Source organism: Schistocerca cancellata, chromosome 2 (assembly GCF_023864275.1).
Source record: "Schistocerca cancellata isolate TAMUIC-IGC-003103 chromosome 2, iqSchCanc2.1, whole genome shotgun sequence".
NCBI lineage: Eukaryota > Metazoa > Arthropoda > Insecta > Orthoptera > Acrididae > Schistocerca > Schistocerca cancellata.
Window position 1 is genome coordinate 135,199,883 of NC_064627.1, and position 13,965 is coordinate 135,213,847.

Genomic DNA, 13,965 nt, shown 5'->3' on the forward strand with positions numbered 1-13,965 from the left:
GTGTGTGTGTGTGTGTGTGTGTGTGTGTGTGTGTGTGTGAGAGAGAGAGAGAGAGAGAGAGAGAGAGAGAGGGGGGGGGGGGGGGGGAGATGATGACGGAAAGTGGAGGAGAGGGGTAAAGAAGGAGAGGAGGCTGGAGTGTAGCTGGGAGGAGCAAAGAAAACTATGCACGAAAGTTAAGACTGATATGACAAAAAAGCAATGTTATAATCATAAAATATGATTTTTATTATCAGTAAGAATACTGAAAGAATGACTACAAAGATTCATTCCAATGCTGGAAGAGCATGCAATGTACATAGATGTATTTTAAAATTAAATGAAAAGCTGTCAGTATTTCTTTAAAATGAAGGTGCTACACAGTTACTTATTCAAACTTTCCGATAAAAATAATACATAATTGGCAAGGAACATTCCACTTCACCCCTTCAATTGTAATGCACTTCCAGCAACCCAGCAAGAATATCACAGCTTAGTTTCGCATTTCCAGAGTACTTCAGAATTCAGTTCGCTTGGAAGATGGACAAAAGCATGCACGTTTTTGGCTGTCCAGAAAGGATTTGCACCCAAGTGTAAGTGTGCCTGTGAATAACATCTTTGCTGCTGCCTTACAAGCTGAAAGAAACAGAAATATGAACCATTATACAGTTTTTTTCTTTGTTGTCCAAGTTCTTTCTTTTGTATATAAATTTGATGGTTTCCATAAACAAAGGAAAAATACAAAATCAGTAACAAAAGTTGAGTGTGTTGTTATTCGATTAGTGTAAAACGCGAGACTTCAAAAGCAAAACAAAACAACTCCACCAGGCAACTTGATCCAGTGGCATCCAGGCATTATGGAGTGTAATTAGTCCAAACAATTCAACTTAAGACACAGATGGTTGTGTGATTAAATGTTCATTGTACTGTTGTTAATAATCTGAGCAACCATTTCTAACCAACCAACAATATTTGTGGGATGCTGTGCACAACCATTACTACTCAAATAGAATCACAACCTGATTACAAGTATACAGTGACCTGTGGTTTCAAATTTAATTCTAGAATTAAATACAAAATACAGTACAGCTACAAAAGACTAAAGGAAGCACAAGGATAATTTTTAACATAACAACTTTTTTTTGTTTTTTACAAACTGCTGGTCACCAGATACATAAAAGAAGAAATACACTGAAACTACAATTTAAGTAAAAATTAAGAAAGGAATGCCATTATTGACAAATAAATACTGTCAATTAGTCAGTTAGTTACATGTTTCACCGATTTTTTGAACCATTCTTTTATCAAAATACCGCAGAATGAGTCAGTTTACAGGAATGTGTACATGATTAATGTTAACGTAAGTAAAAATTGGTCAATGGAATAGTATGAATTGTGCAGGACAAATGATTTTAAATTAGATTTAAAACTTGTTTCGCAACCTGTCAGATATTTTCTATTACGGATATATATATATATATATATATATATATATATATATATATATACACACACACACACACACAGGGTGTTTCAAAAATGACCGGTATATTTGAAACGGCAATAAAAACTAAGCGAGCAGCGATAGGAATACACCGTTTGTTGCAATATGCTTGGGACAACAGTACATTTTCAGGCAGACAAACTTTCGAAATTACAGTAGTTACAATTTTCAACAACAGATGGCGCTGCGGTCTGGGAAACTCTATAGTACGATATTTTCCACATTGCATGGGGGCTTATTTAAATAACTATTATGCAAATATTTTTTACTGTCTGTCCGGTTACGCAGTTTCGTAAACGGCTGGCCCTGACTAGTTTTAGTACGCAATCTGACTGCTTAGAACAACAACAAAGAATGAAATGAAAATTTTCTGTTAACACAATTAATTAATTAAGTCCCCAGCAACTATAAAACCTACGAAATCAAAGCACAAGTGTAATTGTTCTGTGTGTGGGAGTGTGACTCAACGTACATCTGGCACGGTTCTTCTTCAACAAGACAAGAATTTTTAAATACCATTTATACTGATGTGATAAAAGAAAATTAGAAATACTATAACTACGCAAGAAAACCAGAATTACACTCTAATACAAGAACACAAGCCAGATGCTTTGTTGACTGAACCTGTAATGATGCATTATTTGAGATACAGAAATAATAAAAAGAAAATAGTGTTTTGTTACCTTCATATATATTGACGAAATGCACTCTGATCATTACAATCTCTCCATTAGAATAACATCTGCTATCTCTCCCATCAAATAGCTGCATAAAACATGGAACAAACACTCACTACTACCACATCTCAACAACTCTCCACTACATCTGAACAAGAACTGCCTACCACAACTTCTCAAGAATCACTGTCAGTGGAGGCGGCGGAACAATACTCTCTGACGCGATCTCTGGCGCTGTGGCTCAGTGTAGCCACCTTTCAACATATCCACCATGCGTTGCAATAATATGGCGTAGTCTCTGAATGAAATTACCCGAAACCTTTGACAACGTGTCTGGCGGAATGGCTTCACATGCAGATGGGATGTACTGCTTCAGCTGTTCAATTGTTTCTGGATTCTGGCGGTACACCTGGACTTTCAAGTGTCCCCACAGAAAGAAGTCACAGGGGTTCATGTCTGGCGAATAGGGAGGCCAATCCACGCCGCCTCCTGTATGTTTCGGATAGCCCAAAGCAATCACACGATCATCGAAATATTCATTCAGGAAATTAAAGACGTCGGCCGTGCGATGTGGCCGGGCACCATCTTGCATAAACCACGAGGTGTTCGCAGTGTCATCTAAGGCAGTTTGTACCGCCACAAATTCATGAAGAATGTCCAGGTAGCGTGATGCAGTAATCGTTTCGGATCTGAAAAATGGGCCAATGATTCCTTTGGAAGAAATGGCGGCCCAGACCAGTACTTTTTGAGGATGCAGGGACGATGGGACTACAACATGGGGCTTTTCGGTTCCCCATATGCGCCAGTTCTGTTTATTGATGAAGCCGTCCAGGTAAAAATAAGCTTCGTCAGTAAACCAAATGCTGCCCACATGCATATCGCCGTTATCAATCCTGTGCAATATATCGTTAGCGAATGTCTCTCGTGCAGCAATGGTAGCGGCGCTAAGGGGTTGCCGCGTTTGAATTTTGTATGGATAGAGGTGTAAACTCTGGCGCATGAGACGATACGTGGACGTTGGCGTCATTTGGACCGCAGCTGCAACACGACGAACGGAAACCCAAGGCCGCTGTTGGATCACCTGCTGCACTAGCTGCGCGTTGCCCTCTGTGGTTGCCGTACGCGGTCACCCTACCTTTCCAGCACGTTCATCCGTCACGTTCCCAGTCCGTTGAAATTTTTCAAAATTTGTATCGCTTTTCGGTCCTTTGGTTACATTAAACCTCTGTTGAAAACTTCGTCTTGTTGCAACAACACTGTGTTCTAGGCGGTGGAGTTCCAACACCAGAAAAATCCTCTGTTCTAAGGTATAAACCATGTTGTCTACAGCACACTTGCACTTTGTGAACAGCACACGCTTACAGCAGAAAGACGACGTACAGAATGGCGCACCCACAGACTGCGTTGTCTTCTATATCTTTCACATCACTTGCAGCGCCATCTGTTGTTGAAAATTGTAACTACTGTAATTTCGAAAGTTTGTCCGCCTGAAAATGTACTGTTGTCCCAAGCATACTGCAACAAACGGTGTATTTCTATCGCTGCTTGTTTAGTTTTTATTGCCGTTTCAAATATACCGGTCATTTTTGAAACACCCTGTATATATACTGCTGCATAATGAACTCCTCTCTGAGCCACTGACAGCTTTAAAGATGGGTAATAAAGGTCATCATTCCCTCTACTGTTGTATATATGCGCATTATTGTTCCCAAATTGTGATGGATTATTAATGATAAATGTCATTAGAGAAAATACATACTGTGGCGGCGCAGTTAAAATGCCTAGCTCCTTGAACACGTACCTACATGATGTCCATGGGTGAATGCCACATATTATTCTTACTGCTCACTTTTGTGCAATCAATACTTTCTTTCTAAGTGAAGGGTTACCCCAGAAAATTATTCCGTACAACATTACTGAGTGAAAATACGCAAAATATGTCAGGAGGTTGATACATTTGTCTCCAAGATGAGCAATTATATGAAGTGCAAAGGTCGCTAGACTTTGATTAAGAAGCTCAGTAACATGCTTCTTCCAGTTCAAGTTTTCATCAGTATGTACACTCAAAAATTTGGAGCATTCTACTCTACTCACTGACTCCTGCACTACATCAATTGTTGGTATGACTATATTTGTTGTATAGAATTGAATATAGGGTTTTTTTTTTTTTTTTTTCAAAATTTAGCAAGAGTCCAGTTTCAAAGAACCACTTAATAATCCTTTGGAAAATATCATTTACTAACTCTCTCCCTAAGAGAAAAAGTAGCAATTTTTCTCATTGAATGTTAAGAGGAAGATCATTTACACATATAAGGAATAGGACTGGGCCCAAAATTTAACCTTGTGGTATTCCCTTTGTGATTTTTGCCTATCACTAGAATTTCCAACCTTTCTGGCATTGTCTGAATTATTCATCATGACCTTTCACATTCTGTCAAGTACGACTCAAACCAGCTACATGTAAAGACATCAATTCCATTAAATTTGAGCTTTTTGAAGAGAGTACCAAGATCTACAAAACAGAAGGTCTTTTAGAGATCACTAAAAATATTAACTGACAATATATTATAATTTAAATCTTATACTATTTGATGAGTAAATATAAATAGCATTCTCAACTGTGCAGCATTTCTGGAATCCAAACTGTGGTATGTTAAGTAAATTGTTTCCATTTAAGTGTGTGACCACTTTTTCAAATATTTTGAAAAAAGAAGTCAGCAAGGAAACTGAATGACATTGGTTTAAGTCTGTCTTGCCACCTTTCTTATGAAGTGGTTTAATAATTGCACATTTTAAGCCACCTGGAAAAATTCCCTGTGCCAGTGGTGCATTGCATATATCACTAAGGACATTACTTATTAAGTGGGAATAAGTTTTCAGCACACTGTTTGAAATTCCATCAATCCCACAAGACCTACAGTTTTTCAGAATATTTATAATCGCTTTAATTTCAGTGAAGGATGTTGGTGCTACTTCCAGTTGCTAAAATTTTTGTCGAATGACATTTTTAATATATTCTCTTGCTTCTTCAACTGAAGCACTTACTCTTATATTTGCTGCTATGTTTAGAAAGTGATTGTTAAAAGTACTTGCAACTTGTGAATCATCATTCACAACATTGTCATTTAGTTTAATTGTCATGGAATCTTGCAGACTAACTGGCTGTCCTGTCTCCCTTTTGACAATGTCCCATGCAATTTTAATCTTATTGTCTGCATTATTCATTTTTGTCAGGACATGCATACTTCTGGACATTTTAATGACCTTCCTTAAAATATTACAGTATTTTTTGTAATATGCAAGTAATATGTGATCTTGACTTATTCTGGTCTTTACATAAATTTCCCTCTTCTCTTACACAAGATTTTAATTCCCTTATTTATCCACAGCTTACTTTTTTTAAGGGCTCTTTTGGGTAATTTTTTAGGAAAGCAACTATCAAATATTGACACAAATGTACTATGGAATAAATTGAATTCGACATTAGCGTCTCTTTCAGTATGTACCTCAACCAATAACACCCCTTTTTGCTTGCTCTTGAAACACTGTATCCCCTTCTCATTAATAAGCCTAACTGCTTTGTATGAACCTCCTCTGGGATGTAAGGTGCCATACTGTTGTTTCCTTTGAATGATGACAGAAATAATAAATGAAATGAAAAACTGAAACAAGTTCTATGAACAAAAAATACTTTGAGATACTATTGAGGTACTTGGAGGAACAAGGTGAGGACAAGTAATTTATATGCAGAAATCTCATACAGCAAGATTACACACCTTCATCCATTACAGGCCACTACACATGGTGGACTTCTTTCCCTACGAGTATCTGATAAGAGAAATTCCTGAAGCCCGACTGGAGTCAGACAGTGACTTAATTGACAAGGTAGTGAGCTTGTAAAATGATGGTGCACAGGCATCAGGCTTGTTAAAAGGAGCCACTTTTAACAATACTGTAACTTCATTTGTTAACTTTCTCAAAGAGTTTATGTGATAGCCCCTTCTCTCAAAACTTTTGTGTATGTCATAAACTCCAGCAGGCACTCTAATTCCTTTATCTACCATCTTTACTTGCCTTTACAGCTAATGCTGTCCTCCTCCTGTATGAACAACAAAGCGCATTACCAGGTACGGTCTGATCGAACCTGGCCATTCTCTGGCCTTTAAAATAACTTACCCAGCCACTTACAGCGTTTTACAGTTTAAGGTGGACTCTGAAACATGGTGCAACTAGGCAGCTTTCACATTTACAAATCACTGCCAAATGTGAAAGGAGCAATAAGGACAGACTGGGGAGTGTATCCCTAACCACCTTGTTTGTAGTCCCTCAACCACTTAGTTTTATCCTCCAAGGACCATTTTTATGATTGACTATAATGGTATGGAACAAATTATTTTACAGTTGTATTATACATTCACATGTAAATATGACAACATTCTGACCATTTACAAGGATTTTTTTTTAATTCCTACCCATCACTATTTAGATAATACACACACAATTTTTTTGAAAAAAGAAATGATGTATTGTCAAATGGAAGTATGTATCTTTACAAATGTTAATGTATAATAATTCATTATGTCAAGATTGCCTAATAACTACAATATTCACAGTACTGGTTTCGGCAGTTTATTGTTCTCTTCAAATGTGATTAATCCACTAACAGCAGCATTACACTTCACAGTGTTCAGGCTGCATAACTTGAGTTTTTATAGGTCATAACGAAGCTGTTGGTGGATTAATCAATCTGAAGATGACCACAAATTGTCAAAACCAGTCATGTGAATATTGTAGTTATTAGGAGATTTAAACACAATAAATTATTATATGAACATAGGCAGAAATTCCTCTACAGAATAGGAGTTGTCACAGAGAATCTTTTTCAATTTGTTTTCAAATTTAACCTAAGATAGGGTGCACAGTGCTTCCACCAAAATTGAGTTGATATAAAATGTGTGACAGAGTTAAAGACAAAGTTTAAGTGGAATAATGAACATAATTTTTTCTTCTGGTGTTGTAACTATGTTCATCGTTGTTCCTTTTGAACTGCAGTGGATTATTGGCAACAAACTTCATGAGGGAATAACTATAGCATGAAGCAGTAGTCAAAATGCTTAACTCATCAAACAGAGATCTACACGATGATTGTGAATGCAGACTAACTGGGCTATCCATTGGTTGGTTATACCATCAATTCCATAAAGCCTTAGTTTACCAGGGGGAGGGAGGGAGGGATATTGTGATTCACACACTCAAATGCCCTAGATATGTCACAGAAAATATCAACTGGTGTATTTTTTTATTTAACGTTTGTAAAATTTTGTTTGTGAATGTATAAATGGAATTCTCAGTTGAGCAACTCTTCTGAGATCAGAACTATGATTCACTAAGATGAAATGGTTGCTCAGATAGGATATTATTCTAGAATATACTGCTTTCTCAAAAATTTTAGGAAATGATGTAAGTAGTGAAACAGGTTGGTAACTATTGACATCTTCATCACTTTTCTTACAGAGTGGCCTAACAATGACATACTTTAATTTCTCTCAAAAAATGCTTTAATTTAGTGATGCATTACATAATTCAGAAAAGACAGTACTTATCAGCACCAAGCTACACTCCCATCCTTTTATATTAAAGAATAATTATTTACACCTATCTTATTAGATAATAGTCTTGTGTACTGGTGTCATTAAGTATTGAGCATTATTCCCCACATTTTATACTCTATACAACATTGGTAAGTGAGGTTTCCAAATACGAATTTTTAGCCCCAATTTGACAGGTGCCCTCTACACTTCTAAGATGTTTATTGATAGCATGTTGACACTCCTTGTATTCCATCTGACTGACCACTACTTACCTTTAACACCTTTGTCTGTTATCAGTTTCTGGTGTTTTTCACAAATCTTGTACAAGCATCTCTTGAATTCCAAGTCACACTTCTCTTTATCTGAGCCACATGTATCATAACAGATATCATGGTCATTGCAACAATTTGTCATATCTCCCACAGGCAGATATTCATTGTCAATCTGGAAAATGTATCAATTTTTTAAAAAGAATACATCAGTAAGGTGATCTTAACTAAGGAGCAGTTAGAAAAAACAAGTATATAACACTGCATTTCATTTGATGTGACTGGAAGAACAGAACTCTAACAACATTATTCACTGTCACTAAATTATGTATTGCAACACAATGTGTGTAAAGTGTTTACCAATGGTGGCTAAATGGGTAAAAATTTCATACGCAAATGACTGATCTTCTACAAGGGGTGTGACTACTGTTGATAGAAACAGTAACAACAGAATATAGCATCCCTAGTGTTAAGTTTTTTCTACTGGGAGGAAAATATAATTGGTTGAAGGAAATTACCGTATTTACTCGAATCTAAGCCACACTTTTTTATGGTTTTTGTAATCCAAAAAACCACCTGCGGCTTACAATCGAGTGCAAAGTACGCGGAAGTTCTGAAAAATGTTGGTAGGTGCTGCCACAACTAACTTCTGCCGTCGAATGTATGTAGCGCTACACAGGCATGCTTTGCAGGCACAAAGATAAATACTGGCGCCAAAACCTCTGCGTCAGTAAATAAATTAAAAAAAAAAAGGTGGAAGACGAGCTTTTCTTCCTCCGCCCCGAGTTTCGACCACTGCATTTTCATACATTATCCATCGAAGTAAGTACAAATTCCGTATTGTTCATCTTCGAATGTTGCAGCGTTTCAATGTACTATGAAAATCCGACTGGCAAGACTGTTAGGGATGTTTGTCAATATGGCCAACTCTACGTTCTGAATTTTTTCCTACCTGTGACAAGAGGTGGTTGCTAATAGGAACTTTTATGAATTGTGAATCACATGCAGTATTCTCTTCACCATAAGAATAATACGAATATAAACATTTTGCCACGTATTCTTTCGTGTTTGCTGCTATCTCATTTAAATTCTGTCTGCCTAATAAACTACGAAACTAGAGTGAGACAACAGCAAACGCGGAAGAATATAAATATCATGTCATGTTTATATTCGTATTATTCTTATGTGTAATAGTGATACAGTCAGAAATGAAGCACGGCAATTGACTAGATTTTTAAATCTAGGATGACTCTAATTTCTGTGCAGAATGTAATGTACTAAAGAGGCGTCTGCAAAGATTTTCAAACGGAGAAAAATTTTCGCTAAACTCTCGTTCAGAACATCTTCTATCATACGCAGTCTATTATTTGGTTCCTGTTGATCATTATCAAAGAAAGCAGCAGTGTAAGTAACAACAAATAGCAGTCTCTTGCCATTGTTTCGCTAATGAGACAATTCCGCCCTCTCTATTCTCTCTTTTTTTTAAAAAAAAGCGGCGGTAGCACGCACAAAAGCAAGCCATGCCACGAGCGGCGACAGGCCCTAAACACTCATTATCAGAATGCGACAAACAACGCATGACACAGTACAGTAATGTATCTTCAGCTTAGAGTGACGTAAACACCCATAACAAAGAGAACTACACTTTTCATATCAAAGAAAAATAAGCAATCAATTCAAACCAGACGAAGCACGTGAAAAAGGAAGGGTACCCGTATAAATACGGACGGAGCTCCTGACACATTGCAATGGCTACCTGGTAAAGATTAACTGCTAAGCTTATGTCTCGAACCAAACTACTGTATCGTCATTCGTTCAACCTAAATTGTGTCTCATATTACAATGGACAAACTTTGTTTCTATTTGGAGGTGCGGCCTAAAACTTTTCTCTCCCCTTGAATTTCGAGTCTCAAGTTTCAGGTGAGGCTTAGATTCGGGAAATTTTTTTTTTTCCTTGATTTAGAGTCTCATTTTTCAGGTGCGGCTTAGATTCGAGTGCAACTTAGATTCGAGTCAATATGGTAGATTACATTACACCCAGTTTTCGTTCCATCGACCCAAAAATGAGATGAGTCTTGTGAGTGTGGAACATGCCATACAGTATAGCATAGAAAACAGAACACTGCAAAATGATGGATGAAATGGGGGATGGTTATGGTGGGGGCAGGTCTCTTGGACTTTAAGCTATTAACTTGTAGTTTCAAAACAGAATTAATGTGTTATATTTCAAGTATTAGGTTGTCATATAAGTCCACAGCATTTTGGTTTTGCATATTGATATTCTATCTGCTATTGGTTTATTTATCGATTGTCATTTTTTATTTGTAGTTCACTACAGCTATCTGAGTTTAAATACTATCATTTTGTCATTTGGAAATAGTGATGGGAGCTGTAGGCTCTAGAACATGGAGTGTCTAGTGGAGAAATCAGAACATTTCGAACATGTTCTGTTTGAGTTCAATAGAGGGGTGGCAGCAGTGGAAGCAGCCAGAAACTTTTTACACTGTATGGGGGTCAAAGCCATTGGACGGAGCACAGCAAGAAAATGGTTTTCTTGTTTTAAGAATGATCATTTTGAGATTAGTGACTCTCCACATTCAGGAAAACTTTTGGGAATTGCTGATGATCATTTAAACACATTAATTAACAATTATCTACACCATTGCACTCAACAACTGGCAAATGTGATGAACTGTAATCATTCCACCACTGTGCAACATCTGCATACAATGGAGAAGGTTCGGAAACTGGGGGGATTGGTACTGCGTGCGCTAGGCATAAAATCTGTGGTTGCCCGTATGCGACCCTCTGCTTGCCAAATATTCCTCATGAAGAACAATGACCATCTCTGTCCTGTGTCATTACTGGTGATGAGAAATGGTATCTTTATGCTAACATAAAGAAAAGAAAGGAATGGCTGAGCACAAACAAAGCAGCAACTCTCTGTACAAAGACCTGCACATATCCACAAAAGATAATGTTATGCATCTGGTGGAACAGTGACGGTGTGGTGCACCACGAATTGCTTCACTGAGGTGCAACCATCAAAGCTGACATTTATTGTCAACAACTGAGACGCCTTGCAGACGCAATCTAAGAGGTATCATCCGTATCACTTCAGGTATGAGGGGTTACCTTTATAGTCTCGGATGTTATTGAATTCAGCATATGTTAAACTTCAGGAGTAAGTAAGAAACGTGTTTTTTTGTTTTCTCCAAAAACATTCCTACCCTGAGATTCAGGCCTCCAAAGATGACACTGCAACACCATTTTGAAGATGTGAACTTCAGAAAAAAATTTTAAATGCTGTTCTCTCTGTAACAGTTCTAGATATTTTGTTAGTGTTTTTTATTTGAAAGTTAGTTGATTTATGATTACAATGGTATCCTCCATTTGGACATACCTGTCAAAGTAATTTTACCATCGTATTTTGAATTTTTTTATAATTTAAAGAATTTTTTTTTTTTAGAATGCCAATACAGAAAAGTTAGATTTTTTTCTGTTGTTTAGTACCCTGTAGTACTATATTTTCCATAAAGGAGAGCTTCCACTTTTAAGTTGGACAGGTTTCATTCTAAAAATCATTCTTTTTAACTTTCAAGGGCAATGTATGTCTTCACTGAAGCTGTTTCTTACTATTTCTTTGTTACAATGTTTATTTCTATTGTCTTTGTTGCAGTTATTTCTTATCACTTTCTTTGTTGCAGTTGTTTCTTTTCACTTTCATTGTAGTTTCTCGTCAGTTTCTTTGTCGTGGCTGTTCACTGCAGGTTTCTGTATCATAGTTGTTCAGTGCTAATTAGTTTACTGAAGAGGCTTCTAAGAAATCTGAGACCAGCCAGAGAGGTCTGTGTTTTCATGAGGAATTTTCAAGTTGACACAGTTGCACTGTGTTTTGTGGAAAGGACTGTTTGAAATGTCTTCTGACTGGGGCCACAGGAGAGTGGAGTTTGCTGACTATTTGCATATCCATAAAAGAGTGATATATAAGACAAACAAAAAACAGACTTTGTTCAGGCTGGGAATAAGTGTTCTCATTTGAAGACTCTGTTTCAAAGCAAATATGTTTCCAGTGACGACTTTTTGTGTTCTAAATGTTTTTACAGAATAACAACAATGATAGTATCTGAACAAGGTGAAGCCTCCCATTGTGCAGATTTTGCATCAATAGATGAAGCATTAAATACCCTGAATCAGTCAACTACAGGGGTAGGTGACAGTCCTGTTAAGAAACCGTGGTCAGTGAAGTTGAGTCATAAGCTCTATGGATCAAGAAAGCACAAAGTAATTACTAAAGCTATGGATGAGTACACTACAGCAAAACTGACCACATTCTGCAAAGTAGAAATTACATCTTGAAAATAAACCAAAGCACTCTTGTACCTCTTGCCAGGAATTTTTAACAAATATCAACTCAGCTGTTGAATGTTGTATATCCTACAGTGTAAAATCCTGAACCACGTTCCATCAGTATCAAAGCACATGGTAGACAAATCAAGAAATGTGAGGTCTGTAAAAGGAGTTTTTGGAAAACCAGATCCCTATTATGGTCATCCTGTAGAAGCAGCTCAAGTTCAAATGATGCAGTCATTTTACCTGGAAGATAAATGGAACTGATCTTGCCAGTGTGTCAAAAAAAACTGTAACAGTTGAAGGTCAAAAAGTTGTGAAAGTGAAGACGTACATCATTCGCAGTATTAAAGAAACTTCTGCAATTTATTGGAGCAACTATACAACTTCACATTTTGGAAGATCAAACCTTTATGTACTACAACCTAAGTGGGTAGTTCACCACCCACCTAGTATGTCTGTTTATGCGTGTACTGCATGAATTTTGAACTTTGTGTGGTAACTTTGAAGAACTTACTGGAGCATGTGACATATGACACATTGGTTGGGCGTGTGAAGTCATTAGTAGTCTGTGGCGTACAGTGAGAGACTTGTTTGTTTCAATAATGTGGTGACTTCCCTGGAAAGGGAGGACTGTCTTTACAGACACTTGGCCTGGAAGACGTAGCAATAACACTGCAGAAAATACATATGCGACATGGGAGGAAAATAAACTAATTAAGAAAATTGTTGCCTTTGACAATTTCATTGATGAACTTGGTAAATGGTCAGTGAAAGCAATAACACACCAGCATCTGAAGAAATTGCAACAACAACACATTGCAGAAGTGAAAGTGTGTGTACAGGCTGAAGAACTATGTTTAGTGCTTCACTGTAATTTTTCTGAGAACTGGTCTGTGATTCACTCACAAGAAGTACAAGGGTCTAGCAATGCACAAAATTCTTCAACTGCAAACGGGAGCAGAGAAGATCATCATTATTGCTGATGGTGCTCCTAGTCATTTTAAAAATTGTTACCAGCTGTTCGAACTGAGTAAGTTGCTTGTGCCAACTGACTGTGTACACAGTACTACTGGTCACAGGAAGGGGCCTTGTGATGGTGTACGAAGCCTGCTGAAGCACTATGCTACAAAACATAATCTTTTCACACGAAATACAGCTGCAATTCAGAATGCTGAGGATTTTATGAGAGTTGTGAACTCTTACACATCCACAGCCCTCATACTTTTATCCAAAGAGGAAATCGAAGAATTCCATGAGGGGGAAAAAAAAAAGAAAAAAAAGTACACTCCACACAAACTACTCCTTTAAAGGAATTCAGATGACACATTTTTGGACTCAAAGTGATAGTCAAACTCATATTGCACCCACTTTAAAGAGCAAGAAAGAAGAAATTTCCTTCGTTCAGCCAACACCTCAGAAACAGCAGGATAATATTCAGATTCACAACCTGAGAAGGGAGATGATTTTGGGGTGTATGTGTATGATTGTGACTAGTGGATTGCAGAGATTATAGACACCAGTTATGAGTTACACAAAATTGTAGTGAACTTTATGTTACAACATGGACCAGCTGCTGGATATATGTTTCCAGC

At 37.3% G+C, this 13,965-nt stretch overlaps 1 protein-coding gene across 1 annotated transcript in view; it reads right to left on the reverse strand.

Annotated features, from left to right (window-relative positions):
• Positions 1–248: 248 nt before the first annotated feature.
• The window catches only part of LOC126161405 (group XIIA secretory phospholipase A2), a 36,073-nt gene continuing 22,356 nt past the window's right edge, over positions 249–13,965 (reverse strand). The window contains exons 3-4 of the mRNA XM_049917183.1: positions 8,024–8,195; positions 249–615 (exon numbers count right to left, since the gene is read on the reverse strand). Of these exons, the coding sequence (XP_049773140.1) occupies positions 497–615; positions 8,024–8,195 (291 nt within the window). The 3' untranslated portion in view covers positions 249–496. The remainder of the gene's footprint in view (positions 616–8,023; positions 8,196–13,965) is intronic.